At 41.5% G+C, this 18,501-nt stretch overlaps 1 protein-coding gene across 11 annotated transcripts in view; it reads right to left on the bottom strand.

Moving 5' to 3' along the window:
• Positions 1 to 18,501, bottom strand: part of LOC133467296 (neurexin-2-beta-like) — a 199,488-nt gene that overhangs the window by 23,735 nt on the left and 157,252 nt on the right. For all 11 annotated transcript variants that reach the window (XM_061752003.1, XM_061751997.1, XM_061752001.1 and 8 more), the window contains one exon: positions 5,277 to 5,458. In XM_061752003.1, coding sequence (XP_061607987.1) covers positions 5,277 to 5,458 — 182 coding nt within the window. The remainder of the gene's footprint in view (positions 1 to 5,276; positions 5,459 to 18,501) is intronic.

Raw genomic sequence — 18,501 nt, 5'->3', positions numbered from 1 at the left:
TACCAAACTTTGGAAAGGACAATCCAAACACAAATACAGGGCAGGAGGTTCCTTGAGAAACGAGGAGGGCAAACCTATTATATCATCCCCTTCTGTTAAATGGAAAGGAAAGGACATATTGCTTAAGTACTGTATAAAAAAAAGGTTGTATGATGAAAATTCCCAAGGATCTTACAGGCGGCTGTGTAACGTGACATGTTCACACCCTCTGAATATACTTTTTTAAAAATGACCTCTCATTATGTTTTATCTAACTAACACTCATGACCGAAGATAAGCAGCATTTTACATGCAGGGTTTCAAAATGGTGTTTCTAGCCTGGGTTAGGGTTTTAAACAAGCGTTAACATTTTAAATGAGTTTTTCAAGGCCAGTGCTATAAGGTTTGAAGTCCAGGTGTTGGTGTGTTTGTGTGTGTGTGTGTTGACCAATTTGAGACCCTAAAAGTGTAAGTGAATCAGTTCCTTTCTTCCTTCCCTTTTTCCTTCCCTTCATACATACTTGCTTCTGTTCTTCATTTCTTTCCATTCTTCCCTAAATAAGTTCATTTTAAAAGTATATACAACGGTCCCCCCAATATTCGCAGTTTGGCACAGGCAGATTCACCTATTTGCAGATTTTCAGAAGTTATTTTTGTTTTGGATTTTTTTTGGGTGGTATATCCATGCTTATTCAACATTTTATTTATCCCCCCCCCAAATGCAATTTTAATGGCCACCAATTATTCGTGGATTTTGGCTATTCGCAGTCGGCCTGGTCCCTATCCCCCGTGAATAGCGTGGGTCCACTGTTCCCAACATTAACTCAATTCAGGAAAAAATATTCCTGACTGATGAATGTCTTGCTATATTGTTTGTATAGTATTTTAGATCTGAATTAGTATAATAAGAAATGTCAAGTGGGCCAACAATATTCATACCCTGGCACAAATTCTCACAGTTAAAGTGAATTTGTAATAGTTGAATGCGTATCCTTTTTGCTGGAAATTACACGAGAAAATTACAAAACACTAGAGGAAGTTATTTAATAGATAATAATAAGAGAAATAGTCGATTTTTACCATAACCAGAATTAAAAAATGTATTATTGCATTCACCAAGTAAAATCTTCACTGACATTAAATGTGTCCGTGGGGAGAATGAGGTTTGGCTTAAACGTATCTCATATCATATGTTCCCTTCCCCATTTTCAACTCTTTCTCCTGAATTGAGTGACTTTGACCAAAGCGACTCGAGCAATGAGGGATATGAGTGCTATCTATTGTATCAGAGTGCTTTGCGAGAGGAACCCCATACTCCGTGAACTCCTTCGCTGTCTAAGCATTTAATAATGTGTCAACGTGTCAAACTGTCTGAGTGTAGTAGTTGGCAGCTGCAAGAAGAAGAAAAAAAAAAGACACAAGCTGTAAGTGTTGCATATACAATAGCTGAGGAGAAAGACTTCATCTTGGGGGGGAAAAAAAGTGTCATGTTTCTGAAACATTCAATGGAGAACCACAGTCGAATGCCATTTATGGTACAATATTTGCGTCTTAAAAATTGGTGGCATAAAACAGCGACCGTGTGAGTATGAAGGGGATTCAATAAAAGCATCCAGTATTAAAATATGCACTGGACTGAGAGCCACATTAAGCAGCTGTGTTTTTAATTATTACACCACTCGCAGACATTTGACAGCTCTCTCCTTTGGTTTTCATCACGCCACATCTGTCCTGCGGCTACGTACTAAAAAGGCTGATTTCCCTCCGGAACAGACACACTTGATGACAGCTGCTGAGGTGTAGCTTGTTTCGACAACAAACGGTATACTTTATCACGAGAAAAACCTTGTTGCTTTCTTGTGGTCATGTGTGGTCGTTTTCGCAGTTATGATAACGGTTTATCAGACAGCGGTAATATCGATATTGGAATTAGACTTTACACCAATTTTATCGGCCTGATCGGTATCGGACGATAATTAGCATTTTATGCTGATCGGCTTTAATGTCATAATTTGCCAATCCGATCAATGACGTCATTGATCGGCTCTGCAAAAGACATTTACCCCACGTCGCCATCGTGCACAGTATATTTGAATCCAAAAGCTAGTTTATTTTTAGCCTTGTCGCGTGTCTTTTGACGTAGTACTGTAAATATCTGACGGCCAATAAAGTTATTAAAAAAACAAAAAACATGTCGGCGGTGTGGGACAGACATCACGTCAGAGACAGACAACACATAACGCCCGGATCAGACTACAAGACAAATTTGCTCTTTCACGATTGCACTATGTCAGACTACTGAAATAAAATCTTGTATTCCGATACCAACCGCATCCCGTTTTTTACGATCATTGGGCTTTAGCTTGTCAAATGTGACCGGATACACTCGTTACCGTGGCGATGACAACAAGCGTCGTGCATCGCGCCGACTGTATTATAAAGACAAAATGGGGAAAAATGTGTGTGGCTGGTCACCGGTGCTCAGGACAGGAGAGGATGTTCGTTTAAGGCTTGCTTGAGGTATGTTGACGTACTTTTAATACGTTACGGCTCGCAAGTAGGCAACGAAACGTTATGTAGCCTAGCAAGCTAGTGCTAGCACTAACGGTTGTACGTAAACATGCTGCCGTTCTGTCGAATCATGCTCTAAAGTTTCGGTGTGGGTGAAGTAATTTAATGACAATAAAGTAATTTAATTACATTAAGTTAGCACATGTTGTAATTGGTTTGACCTGACTGATTATAATACACGATCTGACTAGAGCAGTGATTTCCAACCTTTATAGAGCCAAGGAACAGATTTTACAATTGAAAAATCTCATCGCTCTCATTTTGGGTCCTGTCGTTTGTTCTGTTCATGACACTGCCATCTAATAGAAGACCATTCATTTGTTCTGTCTGTCACTATGCCTCACTGGCATAAATAGATGAACAAAGATACATTATTTATTGTAAATATAATTTTTTGAGCAATTAAGTACACAAGTATATACAGTAAATGAACAGGTCATTTAAATAGACACATTGCTCCAAAAATCCTGATCATCCATCCATCCATTTTCTGAGCCGCTTCTCCTCACTAGGGAGAAGCGGCTCAGAAAGGAGCCTATCCCAGCTATCATCGGCCAGGAGGCGGGGTACACCCAGAACTGGTTGCCAGCCAATCGCAGGGCACACATAAACAAACAACCATTCGCACACACATTCACACTTACGGGCAATTTAGAGTTTTCAATTAACCTACCTTGCATGTTTTTGGGATGTGGGAGGAAACCGGAGTGCCCGGAGAAAACCCACGCAGGCACGGGGAGAACATGCAAACTCCACACAGGCGGGGCCGGGGATTGAACCCAGGTCCTCAGAACTGTGAGGCTGACGCTCTAACCAGTCGGCCACCGTGCCGCAATCCTGATCATGTAAAGCCTAATTTGAATGCTGCTGTATCGATATGTACTACGCATTCCTACTTTCCATGGTTTTTATGCTGGTGTGTTAGAAGGGTTATGGAAACCATACAGTTTCTTTATGAAGGTAGGGTGTGGCCTAGATAAAGAGGCGGATGTTTAACTTGAGTTGATTTAATCACTGGGCTGAATTTACACTGCATCGTTCAATGAGACAACTCCAATGCTTTTGCTCTCAAGTGGCACAATTCGGAGATGTGTCGCAAATATATATAAAAAAAAAAAGGAATCAGATATCCTTAGTTGAGAATCAAGCCTCTTCCAAATGTGAATAAAAATCCACTACCAAAGTATACAGTAGTATGCAGTATGCAGATCGAATTTAACCCGTCACTGAAATACAGACGCTACCCTACTTACAAAGAAGTTATGTTTCAGAAGGCTGTTCGTATCTTGAATTTTTTGTGAGTTGTTATTTTGGCATTTTTCTATTGAAGGCTTTCTTCTCAATTATTTGCTTAAGCCTGCTGGAAACTTTTCTGCTTCCTTTTTTGTCAGCACTTACTGCCGCGGCAAAAACTGACACGTGCAAGTTGGCATGACCCGCTGAAAGATGAATAAACTTACAAATCGTTTACCGCTTGATGTTGTACGAATGTGGGGGATTGAGTCTGTTGTGGCAGTGGAGGAGGATGAGGAAGAAGAGGAAGAGGAGGAGGGAATGGAGAGCGCTGTCTCTTTTCCTGGTTGCTGCGTCCAAACATGGACACTTTTTCTTCACGGCGCTTGCCAAACAAAGTAGCTGGCTGGAGCCTCTCTTTTGTGGAGCCAGACCGATGCATGTTGTACAAACATGCCACGTCCGCCATCTTTTCGCCACATTCTAATTTCCTAATTATGGCAACCTTCATTTTATACTGAGATTGCTTGCTGGTTGCCCTGTAATGATCGTCCATTGCCTTATGCTTGCTATTAGCCACGATGGATGGGCTAATTTGATCACAAAACACAAAACCATGGCGTAAGCGTGTTATCAAACTACAGCTGTGGCGCTGGCACAGCTTGGATTAGGCGGAGTAGACTTTTTGACTGCCTGGCATAGGTTGTGCCAATTTTAACTAAAAAGCTAATTGTGGCAGGGCCCCGGGTGTTGGATTACATCTGCCAGGAAGGTCTGGATGTTGTTGGGCTGTCTTGGTTGACACGTGTACCATGGCGTGGACATCGGGGGCAGACCACTGTGGTTGTCCACGACCGGGAGGAACACACTTCTTAGCATCCTTGATAAGGTCTATTCAGGGGTTACGGAGAGGAGGATCCGTCGGGAAGTCAAATCTCACATTCAGGAGGAGCAGCATTTATATAGAAGTATACATGTCATTAAGTATTACACACTAAGTCCAAACTTAATTAAGATTGCTGTAGGTAATTAAGAAGAATCAACGTGAATAGAATATATCTGGCAGAATTGTTTCGTCTTGGAATTTGACATTTGATTCAAGGGCCAAAGATGAGCGTAGGCAAGGCTTTAGAATTTAGTTTTGTGTATATTCAATATTGCCAGCTTTTTGTCTATTAATTAAATTGAGTAATAACACATTCTATTCCACTATGTCTTGTTAATATCAGGTGATAAATTCAGTCATTTATGATGGGCTCAGCTGACACACTGCACTGAATTATAAAATATCAGTGCTTAACAAGTTAGCTTCGTTTACTTGGTGGAGAATCTAAAGGATATTTGGAAAATAAAACTGTCATTATAACTACAAATGTGTTCATATTCACACTGTGTTATGCTCCTCATTACTGCCACTGTAAAATGCTCCACAAGCAAGAATGCTGATGAATAAACGGGGCCTTGTGGCGAAAGAATCTTATTCAAGCACTTACTATGTGCAGCTGAAGATAGTCTCCGAGCCCGTGGGTGCTCTCCACGCGCACCAAAATGGCGTCCTTTTGCAGGGTGCTGAAGCCCACGGCGAGCCGGTCGGCCCGGGTGCTCGGCCGCTCATTGGGGGCCCAGGTGAATGTGATGAGCGCGCCTCCTTTCCCGAAGATGTATGTGGTTCCAGCTGCAGGTGGGAAGAGAGACGTGTAAACAACACCATTTGTTTCCCCCAGCACGTTCCCTTTGATTAGTTTGATTCTTTCAGTCTGACATCCTCGAGGACAACAATTTGTACTCTGTCTTTTTCTTGCAACAACAGAAAGTGAGATCCAGGAGGTGGTTTACCACATTCCAATTCACAAACTTACCAGCCACAGCATTAGTTACACCCGCTCAATCTAGATTGGTATCGAAAAATAATAGATAATAATGAACTGTTTTGATTGACACTGGAGAGCACGATGCGGTAGTGGTTAGCACATCTGCCTCACAGTTCTGAGATTCAAGGTTTGAAAGTGTGTTTCATCCATCTGTGCATATAATATCCAGCAGGTGCAGGCCAAAGAAATGTTATTGCTCTGTACTCAGCAGGGTTTATTTGTTCTGACACCTGTGGTGTTATTTTTTTCATTTACAGGTTGTGAGCAGTTGGCTTGGGTTCACGTTTACACATGTCGAATGTGTGATGGTTTTTAACACAATTTGGAGTTACGGTATTGAGAAAATCTTTGAAATGTGTGACAAGAGCAAGCATATTTTCTTTACTTGTAAAGTGTTAAGTTGCCACTAGCTTTTATTGTTTTAATTAGCTTTTTCACAGAGTAAAACAATAAATAGTAGGTTTCAACAGAAGTACTGTACTTATGGTTGCATTTAGTTTAGGTTTAATATAGGCATCTTACAGGAACTTTACATTGTTGTAGGTATGCTACACAAAGTCTTAGGAATGGTTCTAAGGTACATGTCAAGTGTATCCAAATTTCGTCAGTTGACTTTAAGTGTCATCATCTGCCACAAACCAATGTAAAACATGACTGTCCTTTTTGTACCTCATATTCATTCATTCATTAATCCTCCGTACCGCTTATCCTATTATCCACGCAAAAATGCTGCTGTCTTTATCTACCTCACTCATGCAACAATAGTATTGTTTGTGGTTCAGTTCTCTTTTTACTCTCTGTACTACCGGTTGAATTGACAATAAAGCATTCTTTAATCTTTTTTTCACTTTTATCTGAAACATCGAGATAGTGTATATTATACATGTTGTTCTTTTCATATTTGGAGATAGTTGGACAGTGATGCTACTGTATGTATGTGAATAATCCAATCATGGTGTAAAGGGAGGTCACAAGAAAATTAAATTTTTTTTGTGTTCTTGTTATACAGTATTCTAATAAGATGGATATAAATATCTCAAATATTATCATAGTGCTAAAAAGTTGCACGATAATTAAATACTTTTTTATAGTAGCGCAAGTTATTTTTCAGGAGGATGAACGAGTGGGAGTTGGCTGGTGATGGATGAGTGATGCACTTTTGGGAGAGCTTAGAATTGAGGAGCTGGCAGCAAACACGAAGTGACATGGATGTCCTCACCATGGCAGTGTGATGTGAAAGCGGTGCTCCACAGAAACGACAATTACCTCTGATAGTACAGCAGAAATGCATGTTATTATGTTCTAGCTCTTAAAACAAGCATTTAGGTCTGTGGGATGGATATTTTTCAAACAGAGAACCAATGAAGTGAAGCGCGGGGAAACACTTGAGACCTAATTGAAGCCCCAATTCATAGCATGAAAGATTTAAGTAGCCTTCAGCACGGTGTAATGGCAAGTTGCTACAAAGGTTCCTTATTGATAGCAGCTAACTGTTGCCTGATACTTAAAGACCTCCAAAGGCATGACAGTGACTATGTGCTGACTTTGAATTTAATTAAAGGGCAGGTTCTCACACTGTGTGGGTTTTTTTCATACCACATTAATCTTAATTAATATCACGGATTTGCAGGCAAATGTGCCTCTGCGACATTAGATACATGATGGAGTCCCAGTAAGTGATCTTTATGGCTTTCTTTCTTGGACTGAATGTAATCTACATGTGGCCTCACTCTGCCCTCCTTTCTATTCAGTGAAATCACTTTTAACTTTTTTTTCCACTTCAGCTAGCTTTGAATTATTCAGACATCCTCACATTCCTGCTGGGGCAAGTACATAATTACTCACTACAATGTGGATGAAAAACTTGAGTTTCACTTCTCTTCACTTCAATTCAGAGCAGCAAAATAATAATCTCAATTTAATACCTTAATGTTATAATAATAATTAAAAACACACAAGTGCATCAAATTTAACGTTGTATAGTCAATGTATTTGGCCACAAAAATAATAATACATATAGCGGTAATAATTTCCAAACCATTAATGATATAAAAATGGTTTAGTAAAATAATAAACTACTGGGAAATCTACATATTCAGGCATTTTTTTTATTAATTAAGGTAGCGTGAAGCCTCTGTGGCCGACTGGTTAGCACATCTGCCTCACAGTTCTGGGGACTGGGGTTCAAATCTTGTGTGGAGTTTACATGTTCTCCCCGTCCCTGGGTGGGTTTTCTCCGGGCAGTCCGGTTTCCTCCCACATCCCCAAAAAATGCGTGATAGGTTGATTGAAGACTCTAAATTGCCCGTAGGTGTGAATGTGAGCGCGAATGGTTGTTTGTTTCTATGTGCCCTGTGATTGGCTGGCGACCGGTTCAGGGTGTACCCGCCTCCCGCCCGAAGATAGCTGGGATAGGCTCCAGCAGCCCGTGACCCTAGTGAGGATAAGCGGTAAAGAAAATGGATGGATGGATGGATGAAGCCTCTGAAGTCAAATGCCGCTGAAGCTGTACAATTCATAATTCGACCAAAAGTGTTTTAAAAAGTTGCCTTTAAAGTTGCACAAAACTTTGGAGTTCAACAAATAAGATGTCGCCATACATGTCACAAGATGTCATGGTCATCTTACTTAAAAACTGACTGTACAGTTAATAAAGTTTTTATAATACCATTTGATGATGGAATGAATTACAGTGTTCCCTCGCCACTTCACACTTCAATGTTTTGCGGCTTCAGTGCTTTGCGAGTTTTTCCAAAATATTAATAAAAAAAAAAAAATTATCAAAAAATTAAAATGAAAATATACAGCCATATCAGCAGCCATATTGGGGAAAGACGCGTTGTTTCATGTTGATGCACAAGAGAGGTTTCCCTGCATGCCAAACAAGAGATGAGTTGACTCAGAGGCTTTGTACATGCCTGTACTGTACTGTACATGCCACAGGCACTCATACAAGGCGCGTGATTGGTTCCCGGCGCGACATCGACCAATGAGAGCACGAGTGGATTTATCCCGTGAGCTGATTGGCTGCGCATCATCGCAGCCTCACCCATGATCTTCCCGTCTTGTGTCTCGCCAGTCTCGTCCACGCTGTTGACTGTCTCGCATACTGTATCTTAGTGTTGTGTTCGTGATAACATTTTTTGTTTAAGCGATAACTTTTTTTTTATTAGTTAAGCCCTTACAATGCCGCCTAAGCTCTTTGCCCCTGCAAAAGCTTCCTCCGGGGCACCCAGGAAGAGGAAGAAGATGATGACCATCAGCGAAAAACTGAAACTTTTAGATATGATCAAAGAGGGCATAAGTTATGCATCTGTGCCACGCCATTATGGCGTGAAGGAATCTACAGTGCGGTACATCAAGAAAGAGGAAGCAAACATCCGCAAAACTGCTTCAATAAGGAAGCGAAACGTGTGGTAACTCCACGTAATAAGAGACGGGGTTATGTCCTTGTATAGGGGAATTTTGACGCAAAAGAAAAAACAAAGACAACAACTACCCATCCATCCATCCATTTTCTGAGCCGCTTCTCCTCACTAGGGTCGCGGTGTGCTGGAGCCTATCCCAGCTGTCATCGGGCAGGAGGCAGGGTACACCCTGAACTGGTTGCCAGCCAATCGCAGGGCACATAGGAACAAACAACCATTCGCGCTCACAGTCATGCCTACGGGCAATTTAGAGTCTCCAATTCATGCATGTTTTTGGGATGTGGGAGGAAACCGGAGTACCCGGAGAAAACCCACGCAGACACGGGGAGAACATGCAAACTCCACACAGGCGGGGCCGGGGATTGAACCCGCGTCCTCAGAACTGTGAGGCTGACGCTCTAACCAGTCGGCCACCGTGCCGCCCAACAACTACCCATCACCATGTTTTTCTCCAAGGTAAAACCCCAGCTACACCATCAGCGCCTCCAGCAGAAGAGTTTCCGAGTGAACCTAAAGCCTCTATGAGTCAAGTGAGAGTCTCTCCTCCGCCACCAACGCAAGCCTCTTCGCCTCTCTCAGAAGGCAATGTTGATGAATGTTAATTACTGTATAAGGTTTTATAATTAAAGATTTAAGTAAATATGTGTACTGTTGTAATCTTTGTCTCAAATAAGTAAAGTATAAATACTGTTTACATATTTTAAAAATTCTGGTACCCACATACACATACACAAAAATTCCTAGGGAGGGGGGGGGGGCAAATCCTACTTTGCGGTTTTTCATCTTTCGCAGGGGGTTCTGGTCCCCATTAACTGCGAAAAACGAGGGATCACTGTATTGGGAATGGATGAATATTTAGTATACATTTGCTTTTGTCATCCTTAAATACTATACTACTTTTATAGGAAGCACGAATACATAAAAAAACTGTTTTCTAGTGGTGCCAGGAATAGAAAAGGTTTAAAACCACACACAGACACCACTGGAAGTCTTACAACTCTTAATAATTTTTTGGTTCATTCATAGGGAAATAAGCAACCCCAAAGACCGAATTCCAAAATCCTCAAGGTCATATTTAAAAAGTAACCATCAGTCTGGAACAAAGTCAGTAAGTCTTTCATGCCTACTGCATTTTAAAAACCTTATCGTTTAAAAGCATCTGTGTTTGACTTGATTCGTGAAAGACACACATTAACAGTTTGGCTTATTGAAGTACTAAATCCAGTGAGACGACAAGTCACTTGCAAGTAGAACGGTTAGCAGAAAATATCAATCTTACAATTTAAAAGCATAGCCCAGCAAACGTATTGCTTATTGTTACAACAACTCCACAGTAAATGACTAGCAACCCCCGTCATGCATTGGAACAAATTTGAATGCATGCGCACAATAAGTGGTATTGAGAAAGGATGGATGGATATGACAATCGCAGAGGAGCACTTGCACAGTGTTGATATTGATGGCACATTGTAATGCTATTGTACATATAACATTTTAAAACAACACCTTAATCACTTTCATTCACGCCTATTTTAAGTGATGAATCGACGAGCAGAGACAGTAATTCCTAACTTAACATGAAAAGCTTTACATGACTCCCTACTGCCTGGTTGTTGTGTCTCCTTTTGCCAATTCTCCATCTGCAGTAGACATTAATCAAATCAAACCAATGCTCAACAAGTTTTGATAAAGGCAATTATTACAAAAGTCATGTTTCTCTTATATGACGCATCTCCCCTTGCTCTTTGTGTGTCTCTCTGTCACTGCCGTCAACGCCACAGATTTTCATCTCTCAAGGCTAAATAATACGAGCTTCAAGAGCAGCGCACCCATTTGAGAACGTTACAAGCAAAACGTACACTGTATTTGCGTATTTAAAACTCATGACACTACTATTTTGGTGTATATTCCAAATAATAATAACAAAGTAGAAGTCATCAACAATGCATCCCACTGGAAATCAACTAGATTCTTTCACAGTTCATAAGTGACTTAAAGAAAGCACACAATGAACACAATAAAACGTTACTGTACCTAGTGGGGATTTCTATTAATTATGGATTCAGTAATCAAATATCCATCCATCCATTTTCTATACTGCTTATCCTAATTAAGGGTCCTGAGTGAGCTTGAGCCTATCCCAGCTGAATTTGGGTAAGAGGCTGGGTAGACCAATTCCAACCCCAATTCCAATGAAGTTGGGACGTTGTGTTAAACATAAATAAAAACAGAATACAATGATTTGCAAATCATGTTCAACCTATTTTTAATTGAATACACTACAAAGACAAGATATTGAATGTTCAAACTGATCAACTTTATTGTTTTCAGCAAATAATCATTAATTTAGAATTTTATGGCTGCAACACGTTACAAAAAAGCTGGGACAGGTGGCAAAAAAGACTGAAAAAGTTGAGGAATGCTCATCAAACACCTGTTTGGAACATCCCACAAGTGAACAGGCTAATTGGGAACAGGTGGGTGACAAGATTGGGTATAAAAGGAGCTTCCCTGAATTTCTCAGTCATTCACAAGCAAAGATGGGGTGAGGTTCACCTCTTTGTGAGCAAGTGCGTGAGAAAATAGTCGAACAGTTTAAGGACACTGTTCCTCAACGTACAATTGCAAGGAATTTATGGATTTCATCATCTACGGTCCATAATATCATCAAAAGGTTCAGAAAAGCTGCAGAAATCACTGCATGTAAGTGGCAAGGCTGAAAACCAACATTGAATACCCGTGACCTTCGATGCCTCTGGCAGCACTGAATCAAAAACAGACATCAATGTGTAAAGGATATCACTCAGGAACAATATCGGGAAATACACTTTGGCGCTACATCTGTAAGTGCAACATGAAACTCTACTATGCAAAGCAAAAGCCATTTATCAACAACACCCAGAAACGCTGCCGGCTCCTCTGGGCCCGAGCTCATCTAAGATGGACTGATGCAAAGTGGAAAAGTGTTCTATGGTCCGATGAGTCCACATTTCAAATTGTTTTTGGAAATTGTGGACGTCGTGTCCTCCGGGCCAAAGAGGAAAAGAACCATCCAGACTGTTATGGACGCAAAGTTCAAAAGCCAGCATCTGTGATGGTATGGGGCTGTGTTAGTGCCAATGGCATGTGTAACTTACACATCTGCGAAGGCACCATTAATGCTGAAAGGTACATACAGGTTTTGGAGAAACATATGCTGCCATCCAAGCAACATCTTTTTCATGGACGCCCTTGCTTATTTCAGCAAGACAATGCCAAACCACATTCTGCACGTTACAACAGCGTTGCTTCGTAGTAAAAGAGTGCGGATACTAGACTGGCCTGCCTGCAGTCCAGACCTGTCTCCCATTGAAAATGTGTGGCGCATTATGAAGCGTGAAATACGACAACGGAGACCCCGGACTGTTGAACAGCTGAAGCTGTACATCAAGCAAGAATGGGAAAGAATTCCACATACAAAGCTTCAACAATTAGTTTCGTCAGTTCCCAAACGTTTATTGAATGTTGTTGAAAGAAAAGGTGATGTAACACAGTGGTAAACTTGACCCTGTGTTGCAGCCATAAAATTCTAAGTTCATGATTATTTGCTAAAAACAATCAAGTTGATCAGTTTGGACTTAAATATCTTGTCTTTGTAGAGTATTCAATTAAATATAGGTTGAACATGATTTGCAAATCATTGTATTCTGTGTTTATTTATGTTTAACACAACGTCCCAACTTCATTGGAATTGGGTTTGTACTATTAGGAAAAACGCATAAATGTAAACATCCATCCATCCATCCATTTACATTACCGCTTATCCTAACTCGCGGATTGTTGGAGCCTATTAGGAAAAACACACAAAAGTAAACATATTCCAAACAAAAATGTGACACCTCTGTTACACAAAATACATTTCTATTATAGTGGTCTCGAGTGATCAATAATGGTTAGCGAAATTCAAATTCAAATTCCAAGTTTGCCTCCACTATAGTCATTTCAAAATGGAGCAAAACTGAGGCCATATTATGACAATTTAATTGTTTGGATACAAATAGTTGGGTCTCCGGAGTGCTATCACCAATCAAGAGTGAAATTAAACAACACAGGAAATCAGTTGCTGTCTATTTCTGAAAATGAGTCTTTGAACGAGCTGTTTGGCACTTCTGCCCCACTGTTACATAACAGTGTGTTTTTATGACGTGTCCTTTAAACACGTTAATGGGCAATTACATCCGACTGCAATGCACTCGAGACGAGTTAAGTCAAACAAAACATTTTTGGCTTCCTCAAAATTATGAGAGCAATCTATTTATTTTCTATAACTCAGTAATATGCTTGTTTGCCTCTTCCACTAACAGTTCCTATTCCATCACTTCAAACTTCATTTTTCACTTGGAGTGCTCTCCCAAATGTGCATGGTGAAAACCACTAGCGCAAGGAACGTGCATAGCCACATACCCAATAGTTGGTGCTCAAGTATTGCCCTTTTGCCCTGGATGAAGGAAGTGCCCTTTTCTGTTGCAGACCTATTTTCTTTTCTTCAATCATTAGTATTTAAAAAATAAAAATTACCCTCTGTGTCAGGAATCCCACCCAAAGTGTTTTGATATCTTATAGGCATATATTTGAGTCTTTGGGAGAATTATACAGTACATATGATATGATATATGACAATAATACTTTGGATTTTTTTGGTACCCTTCAGCCGACTAATACCTTTGAACAATGAGATGCCTCTGATGCTACGGAAGCTCTGTGCAGACCATGGCATGGGTTGTAAGATGTGACTACAAAATGTCAGGAAAAGCCGACTTAGCCCACTTTATGGCAGCTGTTTATTTGTACTCCCAATCTGTAAAATATTGCATTTTTTTCAAATTAGTTGTACAAGGTATATGTTAACTAATAGCAAAAAAAGGTTCCCGAAACACAGGTGTGTTTGATTATACTGATTGGACTTGATTAGGAAAGCCACATACCTTTCTATATAAGACCTTACAGTTCACAGTCCATGTCAAAGCAAATGAGAATCATGAGGTCTAAAGAACTGCCTGAAAAGCTCAGAATTGTGGTAAGGCACAGATCTGGCCATGGTTACAAACATTTTTTTCTGCTGCACTTAAGGTTCCTAAGAGCACAGTGGCCTCCATAATCCTTAAATGGAAGATGTTTGGGATGACCAGAACCCTTCCTAGAGCTGGCCGTTCAGCCAAACTGAGCAATCGAGGGAGAAGAACCTTGGTGAGAGAGCTAAAGAAGAACCCAAAGATCACTGTGGCTGAGCTCTCCTCAGTGCAAGACACATGTAAGCCCGCATGGAGTTTGCTAAACAACACCTGAAGGACTCCAAGATGGTGAGAAATAAGATTCTCTGGTCTGATGAGACCAAGATAGAACTTTTTGGCCTTATTTCTAAGCGGTATGTGTGGAGAAAACCAGGCACTGCTCATCACCTGTCCAATACAATCCCAACAGTGAAGCATAGTGGTGGCAGCATCATGCTGTGGGAGTGTTTTTCAGCTGCAGGGACAGGACAACTGGTATCAATCCAAGGAAAGATGAATGCGGCCAAGTACAGGGATATCCTGGACGAAAACCTTCTCAGAGTGATCAGAACCTCAGACTGGGCCGAAGGTTCACCTTCAAAAAAGACAATGAGCTAAAATACCGAAGGAGTGGCTTCAGAACAACTCAGTGACTGTTTTTAAATGACCCAGCCAGAGCCCTGACTTAAACCCAATTGAGCATCTCTGGAGAGACCTGAAAATGGCTGTCCACCAACATTCACCATCCAACCTGACAGAACTGGAGAGGATCTGCAAGGAGGAATGGCAGAGGATCCCCAAATCCAGGTGTGAAAAACTTGTTGCATCATTCCCAAAAAGACTCATGGCTGTATTAGCTCTAAAGGGTGCTTCTACTAAATACTGAGCAAAGCGTCTGAATACTTATGGCTGTGTGATATTTCAGTTTTCCTCATTTAATAAATCTGCAAAAATTTAAACAAGTCTGTTTTTTTTCTGTCGATATGTGGTGCTGTGTCTACATTAATGAGGAAAAAAAAAACGAATTTAAATGATTACAGCAAATGGCTGCAATATAAAAAAAGAGTGAAAAATTTAAGGGGTCTGAATACTTTCCATACCCACTGTATGTGCACATGGCACAATTGTGTAAATCTTTGTATCATATTGATGGTTTCTGTGATTACAACATGATAGTGGTGGTACAATTAGGAGCTGGATTAAGTCGGGTAAATCTCCACTGAAGCCAAAGGTACCAAATGCATGATCCGTCACTGCATATTACATAGTGAGCAGACTTCCATTAAGTTTCAAGTGTTAACAAGAGTGGTAATTTTTTTCTGCTAGCTAACAGGTTACTTTCAGGTTCATTGAGAATGACATAAATCATCCTTCGCCAAAGCTGCCCCTCACGCTGCCCAATTGCCCTTTGTCAACCGTCGACACCTTCAAGTTCCTGGGAATTACAGTCTCTTAGGACCTAAAGAGGGAGGCCAACATCAACTCCATCCTCAAAAAGCCCCAGCAGAGGATATACTTTCTGCGGTTGCTGAGGAAGCACAGCCTGCCACAGGAGCTGTTGATGAAATTCTATCGAGCAGTCATTGAATCAGTCCTTTGTTCATCCATCACAGTGTGGTTTGGTGCTGCTACAATGAAGGACAAAATCTGACCGCAACAGACAGTTAGGACGGCCAAAGCAAAATTCCCTTGGATCCTCCAAATCATGGTCACCACCTTTTGCAGCTCCTTGCCTAAGGCAGTTGCTATCGAACAATGCGCACTAAAACCACTAGACATTCCAATAGCTTCTTCCCTATTTCCATTCAATTTTTTAACATTTGACTTAAAATTCCATTGTGACATGTTGCCAATTTTTGCCAATCTTGCACATAGGACATTATTACATTATTACTGTACTCATTGTTGTAACTTCATCACTGTGCTTTATTTGCATAACTACTGTCGTACACCACTGGCCACTTACGTGCTCTGCACCATTTGCACAATTGTCAGTCTATCAGATTTATCGCACTACTCATCACTTTACATTTCTTTAAATTGCTTGACAATTGCATCATTTGCACAATTGTCATTGTATCAGCATGACCAAATTACTGGTACACTTTAATTGCTCAGTGACTCTCCGTACTTGTCTTCTTATGTCCTAAATGTATATTTTGTCATTGTGGCTTTCGTACTAGAGTGGCTCCAACTTCTTCTTCTTTGCCTTTCGGCTTGTCCCGTTAGGGGTCGCCACAGCGCGTCATCCTTTTCCATGAGAGCCTATCTCCTGCATCCTCCTCTCGAACACCAACTGCCATCATGTCTTCCCTCACGACATCCATCAACCTTCTCTTTGGTCTTCCTCTAGCTCTCTTGCCTGGCAGCTCCATCCTCATCATCCTTCTACCAATATACTCACTCTCTCTCCTCTGGACGTGTCCAAACCATTGAAGTCTGCTCTCTCTAACTTTGTCTCCAAAACATCGAACCTTGGCTGTCCCTCTGATGAGCTCATTTTTAATTTTATCCAACCTGGTCACTCCGAGAGCGAACCTCAACATCTTCATTTCCGCCACCTCCAGCTCTGCTTCCTGTTTTCTCTTCAGTGCCACTGTCTGTAATCCATACATCATGGCTGGCCTCACCACTGTTTTATAAACTTTGCCCTTCATCCTAGCAGAGACTCTTCTGTCACATAACACACCTGACACCTTCCTCCACCCGTTCCAACCTGCTTGGACACGTTTCTTCACTTCCTGACCACACTCACCATTGCTCTGGACGGTTGACCCCAAGTATTTAAAGTCCTCTACCCTTGCCATCTCTTCTCCCTGTAGCCTAATTCTTCCCCCACCACCCCTCTCATTCATGCACATATATTCTGTTTTACTTCGGCTAATCTTCATTCCTCTTCTTTCCAGTGCATGCCTCCATCTTTTTAACTGTTCCTCCAGCTGCTCCCTGCTTTCACTGCAGATCACAATGTCATCTGCAAACATCATGGTCCACGGGGATTCCAGTCTAACCTCATCTGTCAGCCTATCCATCACCACTGCAAAAAGGAAGGGGCTCAGGGCTGATCCCTGATGCAGTCCCACGTCCACCTTAAATTCTTCTGTCACACCGACAGCACACCTCACCGCTGTTCTGCTGCCCTCGTACATGTCCTGTATTATTCTAACATACTTCTCTGCCACTCCAGACTTCCGCATGCAGTACCACAGTTCCTCTCTGGGTACTCTGTCATAGGCTTTCTCTAGATCTACAAAGACACAATGTAGCTCCTTCTGACCTTCTCTGTACTTTTCCATCAACATCCTCAAGGCAAATAATGCATTTGTGGTACTCTTTCTAGGCATGAAACCATACTGTTGCTCGCAAATACTCACTTCTGTCCTGAGTCTAGCCTCCACTACTCTTTCCCATAACTTCATTGTGTGGCTCATCAACTTTATTCCTCTATAGTTGCCACAGCTCTGCACATCACCTTTGTTCTTAAAAATGGGCACCAGTACACTTTTCCTCCATTCCTCAGGCATCTTCTCACTCACTAGAATTCTATTGAACAAGCTGGTCAAAAACTCCACAGCCACCTCTCCTAGATGCTTCCATACCTCCACAGGAATGTCATCAGGACCAACTGCCTTTCCATTTTTCATTCTCTTTAATGCCTTTCTAACTTCCCCCTTACGAATCATTGCCACTTCCTGGTCCACCACACTTGCCTCTCCTACTCTCCCTTCTCTATCATTTTCCTCATTCATCAACTCCTCGAAGTATTCTTTCCATCTACCTAGCACACTGCTGGCACCAGTCAACATATTTCCATCTCTATCCTTAATCACCCTAACCTGCTGCACATCCTTCCCATCTCTATCCCTCTGTCTGGCCAGCCTGTATAGATCCTTTTCTCCTTCTTTAGTGTCCAACCTGCCATACATGTCATCATATGCCTCTTGTTTTGCCTTTGCCACCTCTACCTTTGCCCTGTGTCGCATCTCAATGTATTCCTTTCGCCTCTCTTCGGTCCTCTCAGTGTCCCACTTCTTCTTAGCTAACCGTTTTCCTTGTATGATTTCCTGTACTGTGAGGTTCCACCACCAAGTCTCCTTCTCTCCTTTCCTGCCAGAAGATACACCAAGTACTCTCCTGCATGCTTCTCTGATCACCTTGGCTGCAGTGGTCCAGTCTTCTGGAAGCTCTTCCCGTCCACCGAGAGCCTGTATCACCTCTTCCCGAAAAGCTGCACAACACTTGTCCTGTCTCAGCTTCCACCACATGGTTCTCTTCTCTGCCTTTGTCTTCCTAATCTTCCTCCCCACCACCAGAGTCATCTTACACACCACCATCCTATGCTGTCTAGCCACACTCTCCCCTACCACTACCTTACAGTTGGTAACCTCC

The sequence above is a fragment of the Phyllopteryx taeniolatus genome, chromosome 17, assembly GCF_024500385.1.
Source record: "Phyllopteryx taeniolatus isolate TA_2022b chromosome 17, UOR_Ptae_1.2, whole genome shotgun sequence".
NCBI lineage: Eukaryota > Metazoa > Chordata > Actinopteri > Syngnathiformes > Syngnathidae > Phyllopteryx > Phyllopteryx taeniolatus.
Note: the sequence above shows the minus strand (reverse complement) of the source record. Positions and strands in the feature narration are given on the sequence as shown.